General features: G+C 36.5%; 1 protein-coding gene and 1 pseudogene across 1 annotated transcript; both read right to left on the bottom strand.

Moving 5' to 3' along the window:
• Positions 1-642: 642 nt before the first annotated feature.
• LOC131534665 (serine/threonine-protein kinase pim-2-like) lies at positions 643-3,509 on the bottom strand (annotated as a pseudogene).
• On the bottom strand, positions 3,368-7,341 carry LOC131537210 (uncharacterized). Its single transcript, XM_058770515.1, has 6 exons — positions 7,120-7,341; positions 4,966-5,100; positions 4,638-4,801; positions 4,134-4,387; positions 3,650-3,763; positions 3,368-3,541 (listed from the first exon to the last, which is right to left on the bottom strand). Exons 1-6 carry the CDS (start codon positions 7,296-7,298, stop codon positions 3,530-3,532), a joined length of 858 nt encoding a protein of 285 aa, XP_058626498.1. The 5' UTR covers positions 7,299-7,341; the 3' UTR covers positions 3,368-3,529.
• Positions 7,342-14,543: the final 7,202 nt, after the last annotated feature.

The raw sequence follows: 14,543 nt of genomic DNA on the forward strand, positions 1-14,543 counted from the left end.
CGGTTCAGCTGTGGATTTGTTTCTGTGATCATTATATGTAGGCCTAAGGTCACGTGTTTTTAAAGAAATAAAACATATTTTCATGATAAAATGATCAAAAAGATGGCAGGTAGGGTAGGGGACATGTTCGTCGAACACGACTTCTTATGTTGAGAGAACATTTCTCGTGGCCATGCGTTTAATGCACGAACCTGCGTGACCATAGCAACCTTGTATATTCAGACATTAATATTATGAATAAATTAATAAAATGTTTTGAATTTAATAAAGCGAAGAATTAAGAAAATATTATATTAACCTAACTGTATTAGTGCGTGATATGTTGCAGATATATAGGTTACAGTCCACGGACAACATTTATGAACCTTGTTATAATCAATACACTTAAAAATAAGACATGTAACATGCCTAGAAAAAAAAAAACATTACTATCTTTCCCATCCATCCAGGTTTTTTAATTCAAAACATTTTATTAATTTATTCATAATATTAATGTCTGAATATACAAGGTTGCCATGGTCACGCAGAAAGTTTTACATAATGTAATTATGTTTCAGCGACAGCGGCAATCTAGCTCATTTAGGTTTTTTTTTTTTTTTTTAAGCTTTTGATGTTTTGTTCATCTGAGCACAATAGTTAGTAGATTGTATATGTTATGTTTGATTTCATGATTACAGCAATTGATTTGCCTGCCTGTCATTAGGATATGCCATTAAAGTGTTATAAACCCTTTCCAGGGTCTTTTAAAGTTTTGTTTGATAACTTGTATACAAATATCTAAGGTAGCATAAAGATCTGATACAATATTTAGTTTTGCTTGTTCAGCTGGTAAATAACAGATTGTAGTACTTAGCGAAAATCATTTCACATGATTTAAGTAGCTAAAGTAACATACCGCATATTAATTTGTACAGTTACTACTATAAAGAAATGAAGTTATAATGCTGAATACATTGAAGCCATCAAATGATTTGGTTTTATGTACAAATGTGTATATGGACAAGATATATTGGGGGAAAAAAAAACAAAAAACACTTTAAATAGGGCCTTGACATCCCAGACAAATAAAAAGTGCCTCCAAACTTGGCCTGTTTATGCAGTCCCAGTGGTACCAGCCGTTGCAAGAGTCACATGCAATCTAAACAATATAAGATTTACAACACATGAATGAATATGGTAGTGCAACTTTAAAATACACTGTAGTTTTTATATATAATAATATAAATAGTAATAACAACAGTCTAACATACCCAAGTGTCTATCTCGTCTGGTGTGTGGGGATATTGTTCTCCACAAGCCAGACACAGGTTATCCAGAGGTTCTGTGGAAGGTAATCAAGGTGACATTATATTCTATATCACATGTAATACATCATCCCTTTTTAATGTAATGAAGAAAAACCTGATTCATTCAGAAGGCATAGACCCAGGTCTTCACGCATCTGTGCAATGTTTGTGTCTGTGCATCAGAAGGTCAAGTCTCCCCCCAGAAGAAGTGCTTCTGCAAAGTGAATTGGTGGGTTTTTGTTAAATGTGAGCCAAAATCATAACAATCAAAAGAACCAAAGACTTAAACTACTTCAGTCTGTGTGCATTGACTTTATTTAATACACGAGTTTCACAATTTGAGTTGAATTACTGAAATAAATGAACTTTTCCACGACATTCTAATTTATTGAGATGCACCTGTACATTATAATTAGAAAATTATTTTCTCGTCATAATAAACAAACATATAAAAACAAATGCACAAAAAACAGTCATTATTCTTAAAAAAAAAAAAAAAAACAGAATTTTTAGGAGAAAAGAAAATATAAATATATATTCTAAATCATTGGTCTCAAACCTAATTCCTGGAGGGCCACAGCTCTGCACAGTTTAGCTCCAACCCTAATCAAACACACCTGATCCAGCGAATCAAGGTCTTCAAAATTACTAGAAACTTACAAGCAGGTGTGATTTGGAGCTGGTTGGAACTAAACTCTGCAGAGCTGTGGCCCTCCAGGAATTGAGTTTGAGACCATTGTTCTAAATCATCTGTAGCGCAGTACCTTAAACCATTCATGTGAAAGGATTTCCCTCAAATCAATCCGCTGGCTTGGGCTTTCATTCAGCAGGGACCGAATCAGTTGGCAGCATTCTGAAAGAGAGGAAGAGACGAGAGAGTCAGATTATTACCTTAAACTTCTCTCTTTGTATTAAGCTGTAAAATTTGATTAATCTACACTGTACAAACAGAAAAACAGATACAATTTCTGTATTATCCATCTTTTATATAGCCACGTGGCTCGGGTGTTCCTTCGTCCTCTTTGTTTCCTTGTTTTGCATAAAATTTCAATTACAGTTGGTCTTCTTTGTTGTAATGAATGGCATCTAACCGTTCGACTTGTCAGGCTTAAACCAGACGCCGTAATCAATCAACTCTGTGTCTTTGGATTCTGAGAAGTCTCCACACACCAACAAGAACAAGAGCATTCCCAGAGACCATACAGTAGTTGGTTTCCCGTGGTACTTGTGGTCCACGTTGTACTCAGGCGGGCAGTACTCTGGTGTGCCTGAAGGAAAGAGATTTTGACTGATACCCAAGCTTGAAATACTAAAAATTTTTGCTGTAAAAAAATATCTGGTGTTATTAAATACAAAAAAAAAAAAAACCCTGCTTAAAAAGTGAGATATGGTTTACAGGATACCAATTAAACTTTTCACTTGAAGTTAAGTCCCAAACTACAGGTGTGATGGATGATACATACCACAAAATTGTTCCTAGCTGGAGTCTTGCAGGAGATCCCCACATCCAAAGTCAATCAGTTTGACCCCAAGCATTTCTGGGTTGATCAGGAGGTTCTCCAGCTTAATGTCCCAGTGGAATACTCCTCGTTGACAGCACACGTGAATGGCTTTTGTTGCCTGTGCCATGATAGACCGTGCTGTGTCCTCGCTGACGAAGCCTCCCTGATGAAGCCTCCCTGAAGCATCGTATAATCCCACAGATCTTTGCAGGGTGAGGGACGTTCCAAGACCATGATGTAACATTCAGACAGGTCCTGGCAGTCTAACAGCTGAATGATCTCTGGAACTCTGGACTCCTTATTAACAAGAACTAAAAGACCAACCTCTAACGAAAGGGGTGCGGGATGACCAGGCTAGAGGAAAGATCACTGTTAGATGGAGCTGCTTTCCCAAGTAAGGACTTTAGTCCAGTCTTGGACAAAAACGTTGTCAGTATGTTTGCGTAGTGAGCGTAGCCTACTTGCAACGTAAATGTATCTCATGTTCCTTGGCTTGCTGGCAATTTTCACTGCCACCTGAATGACAAAACAAAACATTTATTGCATCTACAACATGGGAAGTGCACTAAATAAGGGACATAATATACACTGAGATGATGTACAATGGAAATAGTGAGACAAAACAATGTAGTTAAATATTATAAGAACATGACAGTACCTCAAGGTCATCCTCCAAGTGTTTCCCTTCATAGACGCAGCCACATCCTCCCTCACCAAGCATTTTGCCCATTTCATACGGGCTCAGAATGTTATCTGTTAAAAGATTAACAATTATAGATGACATGAAGTGTCAAACATTGACAGTAATGTGTGTAATGTTGTCAAGTCCACTCTGCTGTTGTGAGCTGATGCTGGACTCACTGGACTGTGGTTGACTGGAGCTGGAGGGCTTTGAACCTGCTGATCTGCAGGAGGAAGGTCTTCAAGGTCACTGGAAAGAGGTTCCTCTAGATCCTCTACAGACCAGGAAATGGACTGCAGAGAAATATGATCTAAAGACGGGAAGAACAAACAAAAGTATGTTTTAGACAAATATTAATTTAATATTGCATTCTCTTATTATGGCCATTTTTACATGGACTCTAAAATTAAAAGTTCTGTTTTAATGTTTCATATTTTTGGAAGATTTACAATATGTCCTGCAATAAAAAAAGAAAAAAATATCTCATGACTCACCGAATTCTTGGACTTTGATATAAAATATATATAGATATATGGCAGTCAAGGACACTTAAGCTTAAAACACAACAATTTTTTTTTTTTATGTACAGAGTTATAGTAAACAGAAAACATTTACACATTCCCAACTAGTCATTTGGTTTTAACTTCAACTTGTCTCTCATACGTATATCATTGCCTGGTCTGAGCCACTGCTCCACTTGACAGATTTAAGAGACAGCAGCTTCTCAAAACTCTCTGACCTCCTTTTCTTTCTCATTGGCATCTCATGCTCTTCACCAGCACCAACGGGCAGATTGTTCTCAGCAGCATTGGTGCTGGATGTTGGTGGTGTACTATGATGGGAGTCGTACAACTGATCGCTGAGAGGACATTGCTTTCTCTTTCGGCCAATGATAAGAGATGACTGCTTGGTTTCATCTGTGTATAAATATACATAACATGTCCTGGAATAAAAATGTTTTGCGTATTGTGATGAATGACACATCACCTTGAAAATGTTGAAATTGAACATGAACGACCTTGAAAACAGAAAGATTACCCTAATTTATAAATTAGGTTTATATCAGTGGATTCTCATATCTAGCTTAAAATATGTAGAGTTTATGATGTACAAAGCTCTAGTAAATAGAAAACAGGTACACATTTGTCAAATGTTTGTTTGATTTACCCTCAGCTTGTCTCTCACCAATAGCTGCAGTAATCTGGTCCTCCACTCTCTGACCCTGACCTTGAACTGCTGCTTCGGTCAAACAAATGAAGAGAGGACAGCTTCTCCAAGCTACTCTTTCTCCTCTTCTGTCTCTCCTGATTATCATTACTCTCTCTAATAGGCTAATAACAAAAAAACAAATCACGGTTAGTGTCTATGAACATTACACATAAAAAATATTGGACTACAAAGTGCACTAAAGAGTGAGCATAATATACACTAAGATGTCTTGAAATGGTGAGACAAAACAATTTGCCAGTTAAATAATGTAAGAAAATGACAATACCTCAAGGTCACTCTCCAAGCGTTTCCGTTTGTAAGCTGGAGAGGTTTGAGCCTGCTGGTCTTCAGGAGGAAGGACTTCAAGACTACTGAAAGGAGGTTCCTGAAGATCATCATCCTCAAGAGACCAGTCAATGGACTGCAAAGAAATATTATCTAAACAGGCAACCCGATCTCATGAAAGTGCGTATAAGTAGAAAACAAAACAAAAAAAACAAACGTGTGGTACTGATACGCAAAAATTTACTTTAGCGTGTATATGCTACGCAATGGGTAGGATTAAGGTTGTGGGGTAGATGCATATCATATGTACGTGAAAACTGCGTATCATATGCACTCCCAACAAATTTCGTATCATATGCACGCCAAACACGTGCATAGCATATACACGCCAAAGTAAATTTTTGCGTATCAATAGTACAAGTTTTTGTTTTGTTTTATTTGACCTACTATATGCATTTTCATGAGACCGGGCTCAAAGAGGGGAATAACCAAAAAAAAAAAGGATATTTAATTCAAGTAATATTAATAATAATAACTAAACACTGCACACTCATATTATGGTTATTTATCAGTTGCTACATGAAACTTTTTTTTTTTATCTGTTCTTGACACATCCTAGAATAAAAATATGATCATGAAATGTGGAAAAAGTGAAGCACTGTGAATACTTTCCGAATGCACTGTAGATTCAGTAGATATAGTTTCTAAAGAACTTGTTTGCAATTTAGGAATAACCAAATGTAATGAATTATTTTTACACTACAAGTGATTTATTTAAGATGATAACCACTATTGTGTGTGTGTGTACTTGTTTTTCTATTCAGGTGGGGACTTAAACCTGAATACACACAGACTCATGGGGACTCGTGTCACGGTGGGGACCTAAACTGGCAAACAAGCTAATAAATCACACAGAATTAAGTTTTTTTTAAATCTAAAAATGCAGAAAGTCTCCTGTAAGGGATAGGTTTAGGTGTAGGGTTGGTGTAGGGCAATAGCACATACAGTAAGTACAGTATAAAAACCATTACGCCTATGAATATCCCCACAAGGATAGTGAAACAAGTGTGTGTGTGTGTGTGCTTCATGTAAACGCTGTTATGGCGACAAAATGTCCCCACAAAGATAGCAATATCTGAAATCCTTGTTCTTGTGGGAGACCAACATTTTTGTAAGGAGCAGGGTTAGTGTTGGGGGGATAGAATATACAATATATAGTTTGTACAGTATTAAACCCATTACTCCTATGGAATGTCACCATAATGATAGGAATATATACATTTACTGCACTGACAGTAAACCCTTATGGCCATGTCATACCTTCATCACAACTTTTGATACAATATACAAACATTATGGATTTTATGTGCATTATACAAGTAAGGTAATGAAAGTGTATTATCTAACATAACAATTATTGCCTCTATTAATGTTATTATTTCAGCAACAAAGGTGATTTGAAACATTTGAAACTGATTTTTTTAGGACGTTATGTTCTTAAGGGTGGAAGCCAAGGTCCTCTGTAAGTTGAAAGTCATACTCGAAATCATCTGAGAACAGAATACTACATCTGGAAACGAGGGAAACATGGGGATGGAGTGCAGGGAGTGAATTTCAAGGGGGGACAAAAATCTTATTGGCCTCTAGTCTTGTGGAATTAGCCTTTCCACGTGAATAGAGTATAGACAGTCTTCCACTGCTTGCTCTGTCTGTATTATTCTTAAACATTTCATATTTATCCTTTGGATAATCAAGCTTTTGTCCTATAACAGAAAACAGCTGTAAACTAACATTACAAAAAAGAGAAATATTACAAATTATAGACACATTAGGAAAGATGTCTCAAACAACATGAAGCATGTAAAATAAGAAACTATAGCCATTTTCTGTGTCCATATGCTAAATTAATAATTGTTAATGAATTTATACTATCCTATGTCTACTTGTAAAGACAAATCTAAATTGCTGGCGTTCAAGTCAATCCACAAATCACCCTTTTATGCTGTGTCTTGTATCCTTTTATGTCAGTGAACACTGCGTCTAACCACACGTATAACTTTTTGACTGGTTGTCACCGTTACGGTCAGAAAAAAACAATGAATACAAGGAATAAAGAGTACATAAAGAGTCTGCCGTGCAGGGCAGGATGACATACCAGACTGATGTGGACAGGGACTGGCCAGAAGACACATTAGTGAAGAGTGTGGATCTCCAAAATATAATCATGTTGCCTTGTATGCCTGGTCTGCAAACAGCAATCTTCACAAAGCGTATTGAGGCATTCCATGAGGCCTTTGCCTCTGTAGGCAAGAAGAAAAATAAAAAAAACACCATCTCTGTGGTCTGGCATGGGTGCAATGTCTAGATGGACAACATTTCTCCTGTACCTACCTTCACAGTTGAAAAGGTGGACGAATTGAACTTGCTGTGTCCGTTTAACCTGATTATGGCCCTCAGATGGGACACCTCATCTTGGGCTCCCAAATGAAGCTCAGCTAAGGCTTCGTCCTACCAGAGAGACGTCAGTGATCCTCTGTCCACATTTTAAGTTATCATATTGACTTTTAATGTACCATAACTTTATAGATGCAGGTTCCATGGAAGACCACTGTGAGGGACACAGAAGTCCCCATCCTGACCAAGCTCCAACTAAATGATAAAATCAACGTCAGTCATCTCAGGGCAAATGTCAAGGCTGCCAAATTCAACTCGACAGTCCACACAACTGTAGAGGTATGCAACATACACATTAGAGCAGGGCAACTCTGGCCCTGAAGCATAATCAAACACAACTGTCTTCAAGTTTGAAAAAAAATTACTTTGGCAAGATTTTTTTGTTGTGTTTGAGTAAACATTATGTTACTCCTTAATTATTGTGTGGTAACTATTTCATAAAATCAATAACACATTTTGTATTTTGACACAACAGTATTTTGAATACAGTCACGGCTGAAGAGGCTGCAGGCACTGCTTCACATTGTGCCTAGCAACAACCTTCAGCCATGACAATATTCACAATATAGCACAGATGTTAATAGATAATGTGTAAAAATAACAATTATAATTAGAAAATGAGGCAAAAGCATTAAATATTCATTATCACTTAATGTGAATATCACTAAATCGTTTTTTTTTTAATTTGCAAGGTTTTGGAGCCAATGGTCGAGGACATTGTGGTCATTGGCTTGTCTGAAGCAAATGGTAAAGTCTCCTTTCTCACTGAGGATATCGGTGAATTTACAGCACCTTCTGAACTGATTGAAGGGAGTGTAGAAGAGCTCCTGTGCCAGCTACTGCTTCATTTAGAAATTATACACAACCACAGAAAAATACAGAAAATAAATGGTTAACGAAATCTAAGATGTCAGTTACATGTTGTCTGTCAGATTTTTTTTCTGTTATTGTTTCATTTAATGTAATTTAATTGGTTTTACTGCACTTTTTTTTTTGTTAAATTGTTCATTTAAAATAGCTAAATGTTAAATCTGTTCATATTTCTTAAAAAAAAAAAAAAAATTGAATGTGTTTGTGTGCAGTGGATTAATTGGCATTCTGTTTGATTTACAGGATCCACAGAAAACAATTTTGAATACTGCTATAATAATAATAATAATAAGAATAATAAGAATGATAATTATGACATTATTAACAAATAGAATCCTCCTATAGTGACCTTTTTTGCTCTTCTTGGCCATTTCACACACATCTGACACTGACAACAGTCACGGATCAGATCTTTTACTTGTAAATAACTGTCATTACTATGATGTTATGAGATGATGCCGATGCTGAATATGAGCTCGGATTTTGCGGTCCATATATTCTCTAGCTTTTTCTGCTTAACTATCAAAAGTATGTTGTCAGCCCCTTGTCATTATCCTGATTTGTTTATTCACAGGCATATTATAAATACCTACTTTTGTATATTTACCTAGCTTGTATATCATACATTTATAGAAGAACCTTTAGGGTCAGTAGAAATGCAGACTGTAAACCCAACGTCTAATGCGTCTAAATGGACATCCATGTTCCAACATCTAGCAGAAATCATTCCCAGAAGTGTGGACATGACAACAACTTTGCTTTTACATTTAACCTGTTGAGCGATACGGTGAATGTTCGGTGACGTCCCATAACTGCCAAATTCAAACTGTTGCTTCATGCTTTGGCTGTTGTATGGACCTTTTTCACATTTCCGGGGTTCCCAGAAGCAGATCAATGTGATGGATATTTGAATATGTATGTATGTCTGTATGCATGTAATGACCAAATAGTTTTTATATGTACATACGTACATACTAGTACGATTGTGACTAAATGATTTATCTCTGTTCTTCAAGCCATCTCTGGTGTTTTTATTTGAATATACTATATTTATAATGATAATCAACAGCCTATAAGACTATATAAAATAATTTGTTTTCCTCATTCTGTGATGTAACACCACATCAGATCACAAAAGGAAGTTATTTCAGTCGACTTATGTTATGAAATGAATTTTGAGCAAAAACATGTCATTAAGTGTTCTCTTTGTTAGAGGTTTGTAAACAGGCTCAAACCCATGCAAAATCCATGCACGCCTTCTACTGAGGTAAATTTGATCAGACAGACTAACTTCTTCATATGTTTGATACATATGCCGCACTGTACATAGCCCTGGTGTGTCATCCATAGTTATGTAGTCAGAGGTGTGTGCGGCTTGAAGTTGCACTCTTTTTGGTGTAGGACATTAATGTACCGCGAGAGAGCGATTTGAAAGCATGCAGAACAGTCTGCTCTCTATAGCTCTTGCGGAACTTTGAATGTCAAACAACGATCTGTCTGTGCAACGCCGCTTCCAGTCGAACACACCTAAAAATTCAATTGACAACCTCGCTGCCACGGGGCCTTCCCCTTAAAGGGTTAGTTCACCCAAAGATGAAAATTAGCCCATGTTTTACTCACCCTCGAGGCATCCTAAGTGTATATGACTTTCTTCTTTCAGACGAATCCAATCAAAGTTATATTAAACATTTTCCTTGCTCTTCCAAGCGTTAGAATGGGAGTAGGCAGGTGTTTTTGTTCAACAGTCCAAAAGTAGTCAAATAAAAGTGTGCGCATTCATAATAAAACGTGCCTCACATAATAAAGGCCTCCTGTAGCGAATCAATGCGTTTTTGTAAGAAAAATATCCATATTTAAAATGTAATAAATACTTTTTTCTCACTTCTGCTGACTGTCATACATGCAAGCCATTCTGGGCGGATTATTAAGTGTGTGAGACGTGAATTTAAATAGTATTTATTTACAGAGGTATATTATGTCACACTTCTCTAGTAAGTTTCATCTGTGTATGAAGACAGTGCAAATCCATGAATGAATGTTTCCGAAGAGAAGTAAACTTAAACGGAATTCCCGTGCTCAGGAAGTAGGGAGCAATGAACACCGTGTAAGGACCATGTCAATCAGAACACATGCTCCATTAACAGTTCATAATACAGCAAGCGTTCTCCATGTTAATGTGTTTTTAACTGTAAAATATTAATTTTAACATCTACCTCCACTATTACCCAGTCTCTACTGTAGAAGAGAGTCCCAGAATGCATTGCGTTGCCGATGTCACGTTGCCATTTTCTCTTTTTTGGTTTCTCAGTTCATGATCCCTTTAAAATGGAATTAAGGTTCTGTACTAAATAATCATTCATACATGTGTTCCCTATATTTTCACTTTAGAATACTGTTCCAGGTTCTAAGCTCCTTTTCTGAGAATGATGTGGTAATTCTTGATTAATTACTCATGGGTTCCCTTTGTTTTCTTCCCCTTAGTCATTGCTGTACATACAGAATTAATTTGGTAGCACTTAACTTGGGGCAAAGCTGCAGTCTCTCTCAACTGTCTTCCTCTAGAAGCTTAATTTAAATAAGCAGACCGAGCTCCATTGTTTTGTAAATTATCGCAACAACGTAACGTGACAAAGGCATAGCTAGATAGCAAACTGTAAGATGTAGTAACTAACGGTAATGACAGTTACTCGCGATTGAACGGACGAAGCACTGATGCTAATGCGCTCTAGTTATTATGTGCGTGTTCAACATGAAGCAGCACTGTGCAGAACGATCAGCGTTTGACATCAAAGTACCGCGACAACAATTCAAAAGCATAATGAGCGTCTGCTCTCTATAGCTCTCACTGATGTCACACAGCGATCGGTCCGTGCAGTCAGTGCTGCTCCAAGTCCAACACAGCTTTTATAGTTTAGCGGGAGGGGCAGTGCTCGGTGGCTCCATTGCGTCACCGAGCTTCGATTTAGACCCGCCCAATAAATTCTGATCACGAAAATGGTGAAAAACTGTTTAACGGTATAACTCCACCATTAAGTATTATATAGTTCACAGTCTTTGTAACATGTTTCAGCAATGCATTTCTAACATTTATACTACGGGGCCGTTGAATGCTTGAATCTGATTGGCTGCCGAACGTTATAAGGCGTGCAATTATTTTCAGGGAAACGCACGGTGAACATAGTTCCAGGCAGCTCTTGACCGCATTACATGACCATATCACTTCGCCAAATGATTTCTGTTATTTCAAAGGTCTTATAACAGCAAAATAATCAAGACCCACAACGACACTGGCCAAATAAATAAATATAGTAAACAGTATGATAAAAATAACAGATCATGTCCATGTTTTTGCCACAAAATTAGGCTTTATTATGTACGGAAAGTACATACTCTATCTCTCCGGCTCTCTCTCCCTCACAGACCGCACATATAACAGTTACAGTTTGCACACACACTAGCATACATCGCGCTAATGTTGTTTATCAGTAAACAACTTAAAAACTACATGATTTCTCACAAGCAAGGGAACAACAGCGGTGCTGTTCGTGAACAAAAGGAACTAAGTTTCACTATAACTAGAGACATTGCTGCCAAACACTATTGAGAGACGCACAGAGGTAATTCTCTCTCTCTCATAACTTAGTTATTAACTGTATTAACTGCATTAGTCTGCTATCAACGGCTCAAGCCTCCATTACTAGGTTTAAAATGACGTTTTGGAATTAGCAACGGAGGCGCTGGATGAAATGCGGAAGAAATAATCCTACTCACAATAGCGATTTAAGTAGAAATACTGGACGAATGCCTTGAAATATATCATCTGATCGATGTCTTGAGGTGTGGCAACCGTAGTATAAGCGGAATACTTGACTTCGGTCTGTTGAATTATTAGAAAAATAATGCATTATTTTTCTAATAATCCAACGGCCCGTTGTCAATTATTCCTTACTTATAATGTGTTTTCAAATAATTCTCAAAATTGACTTTACACGGACTTTAATGTCAAGCCATGGAATGTATTGTTAATATACATACCTCCAACTTTGATCAGCCAGTACCTCCAGAACATTATTGTTTGGTTTTCGATTCTTCTTCTGTTAGAGCCAGGAAGCCGATAGGGCGGATGACACTTCAGCACTTCAGGCAGGTTCACTTGAAGCAACACTACACAAACCAAACGGTATTTGACATGAAAGTACATTTACCACTAAGTGAAATACCTATATGCTTTGACTGTGGCAATGTGTCACTTTCTCTACTGAAGCTTCAGACATTTGAAACTTTGGTTATGTTGCAATTTTTATAGTTGACATGTTTTGGTTAAATCAAACAGGTACTTATGTTTTAACAGACTAGTTACTTGCTTGCTTCTACATGCCAACTCTCTCTTGTTGTTTGTGATGGGGACATTACATTTTGTGCTTGTTCATCCACCACCATGCTCTAAAATCAAAACAATGATCAGATTTACATTCTGTGTATTATCTAGGAGGGCTCAGCAATAAGGACTGCCCGACGGCCTGGGGCCAGTGTAAACGACACTCAGGACAGTAGACGGAACTGTTACTTGTCCGATCGGGCCAGTGCTGTACACATAATAAATACATTAGATGCCCCTTTGGCCGCTGGATAGCACATCAACATTGCCACCATACTGGTCAGTGTAACTTGCCGTAACTCTCATAATTGGACAGAAGAAAAGATGCCTGACCTATTTCGAGGTTTTACAAACCGTCGCACAATCCAAACTACATATCAGGGAATTTCCTTTTACATGCAAGTCGGAACAGTTGTTTCTGGTTGTGTTTGGTCATTATAACATAATTTTGACAGCTAGTTGACCACCAAAGTCATATTATTAAAAACTAATGACAAGTTAGTTATCTATGAAAACTGAGACTTTATAATAATTAATATAAAGTTGACATAATTCTTATGATGTCTGAGATTATATTACAGTTTATAATAACTTATTAAAATTGTAAGTGAGTCTTCCGTGCAATGAAGCCAGAGGACTTTGACAGGACACCTCAGGCTGTCAGAAGTACAGATAGACCTAAACCGACTAGTCTCCGAAGAGTATGCAATTTGACTGGCTGTCATCTAATCATGGCCCATTTATATTTTTAACTCAGTTTAGTCAGTGTAACCAGGACAACACACACCTCAAGGAAGACTGAAGAAAGCCTGTCAGTGGACTGTTCTCTGCATTTCCAAGAGACCTCGTCTGACAATTGTTATTATACTGACTATATTATTTTACAATTTCATACTATCTGCTACATTATTCATAGTTATTATATTACTACTACATTATTCTATATTTTATTGTATTTATACTCGATTGTGTTTTTATAGGCTATTTATAATAATAATATAGGTTTAATAGTAATAATATGCTACAGAATAAAAACACATAAAATAAAACCACATAATCTTAATATCTGATCTTATATTACAGTTATATTTAATTTTACTAAAAATGTTCTACCGCTGCATTTTACATTTTTACTGGATCTATTAAGGATTGTCTTATAATTAGTACCAGCTGTGGTATTATTGTTGTCCACTAGAGGAAGCCACAGGATAAGGAATCTTTTAAGCCCAATCCTTTTTTATCTTGTTGCAATTCTTTTGTATTGAAATAAATGCATTTAGTTCAAGTGTATAACTATGGTGTACTGACATTAAATCTGTGAAATGCTTACAGATAATTACATGTTTAACTTTCTTTAGACCCCAATGAAGTTGCCAGACACAGGTAAATGTAATGCTATCCATTTAAACTGGAGACAATTTTATGTCTTTATTTGCTACAAATTTCTATAAAGACATTTATTATTGTGTGAGTTAATTTAGTAGCTTTTATTGTCATTACCTTATTTATTAAGGTCACATGTATCAAAAACAACAACAGCATTAACTAGGCTTATTTTATAGGGTCATTTTCTTTTCTTTCACTTTATTAGTTTTTTGTTGTGAACGTTTTGGCAGGGCAAGTACAAATTTGAAACAGTATAAAAAATACTTAGCATTGAGCCCTGTCTAGTAAAAAAGTATGCACACATTTGTTGTCACTGTACGAAAATTTCAATAGTCACTACAAATACCAGTCATTTTCACACAGTTCTCGGTATTAATTTGTCACCACAACTATTTGAAAATCAGAAATAAATAAGTTTAACAATTTCATTAATTACAAAAAAATGTATAATTGTAAGTACATATGACGTCAAAAACTGTAGCTAGTGTGTA

Source organism: Onychostoma macrolepis, chromosome 03, assembly GCF_012432095.1.
Source record: "Onychostoma macrolepis isolate SWU-2019 chromosome 03, ASM1243209v1, whole genome shotgun sequence".
NCBI lineage: Eukaryota > Metazoa > Chordata > Actinopteri > Cypriniformes > Cyprinidae > Onychostoma > Onychostoma macrolepis.

Coding starts and splice junctions, on each gene's coding strand:
- LOC131537210 (XM_058770515.1), bottom strand. CDS start 7,298: ATGGTGTTTTTTTTATTTTTCTTCTTGCCTACAGAGGCAAAGGCCTCA. Junction 5,101..7,119: donor TCCCTGTCCACATCAGTCTG/GTATGTCATCCT, acceptor ATTTCTTTGCAG/TCCATTGACTGGTCTCTTGA. Junction 4,388..4,637: donor TGGTGAGAGACAAGCTGAGG/GTAAATCAAACA, acceptor ATTTATACACAG/ATGAAACCAAGCAGTCATCT.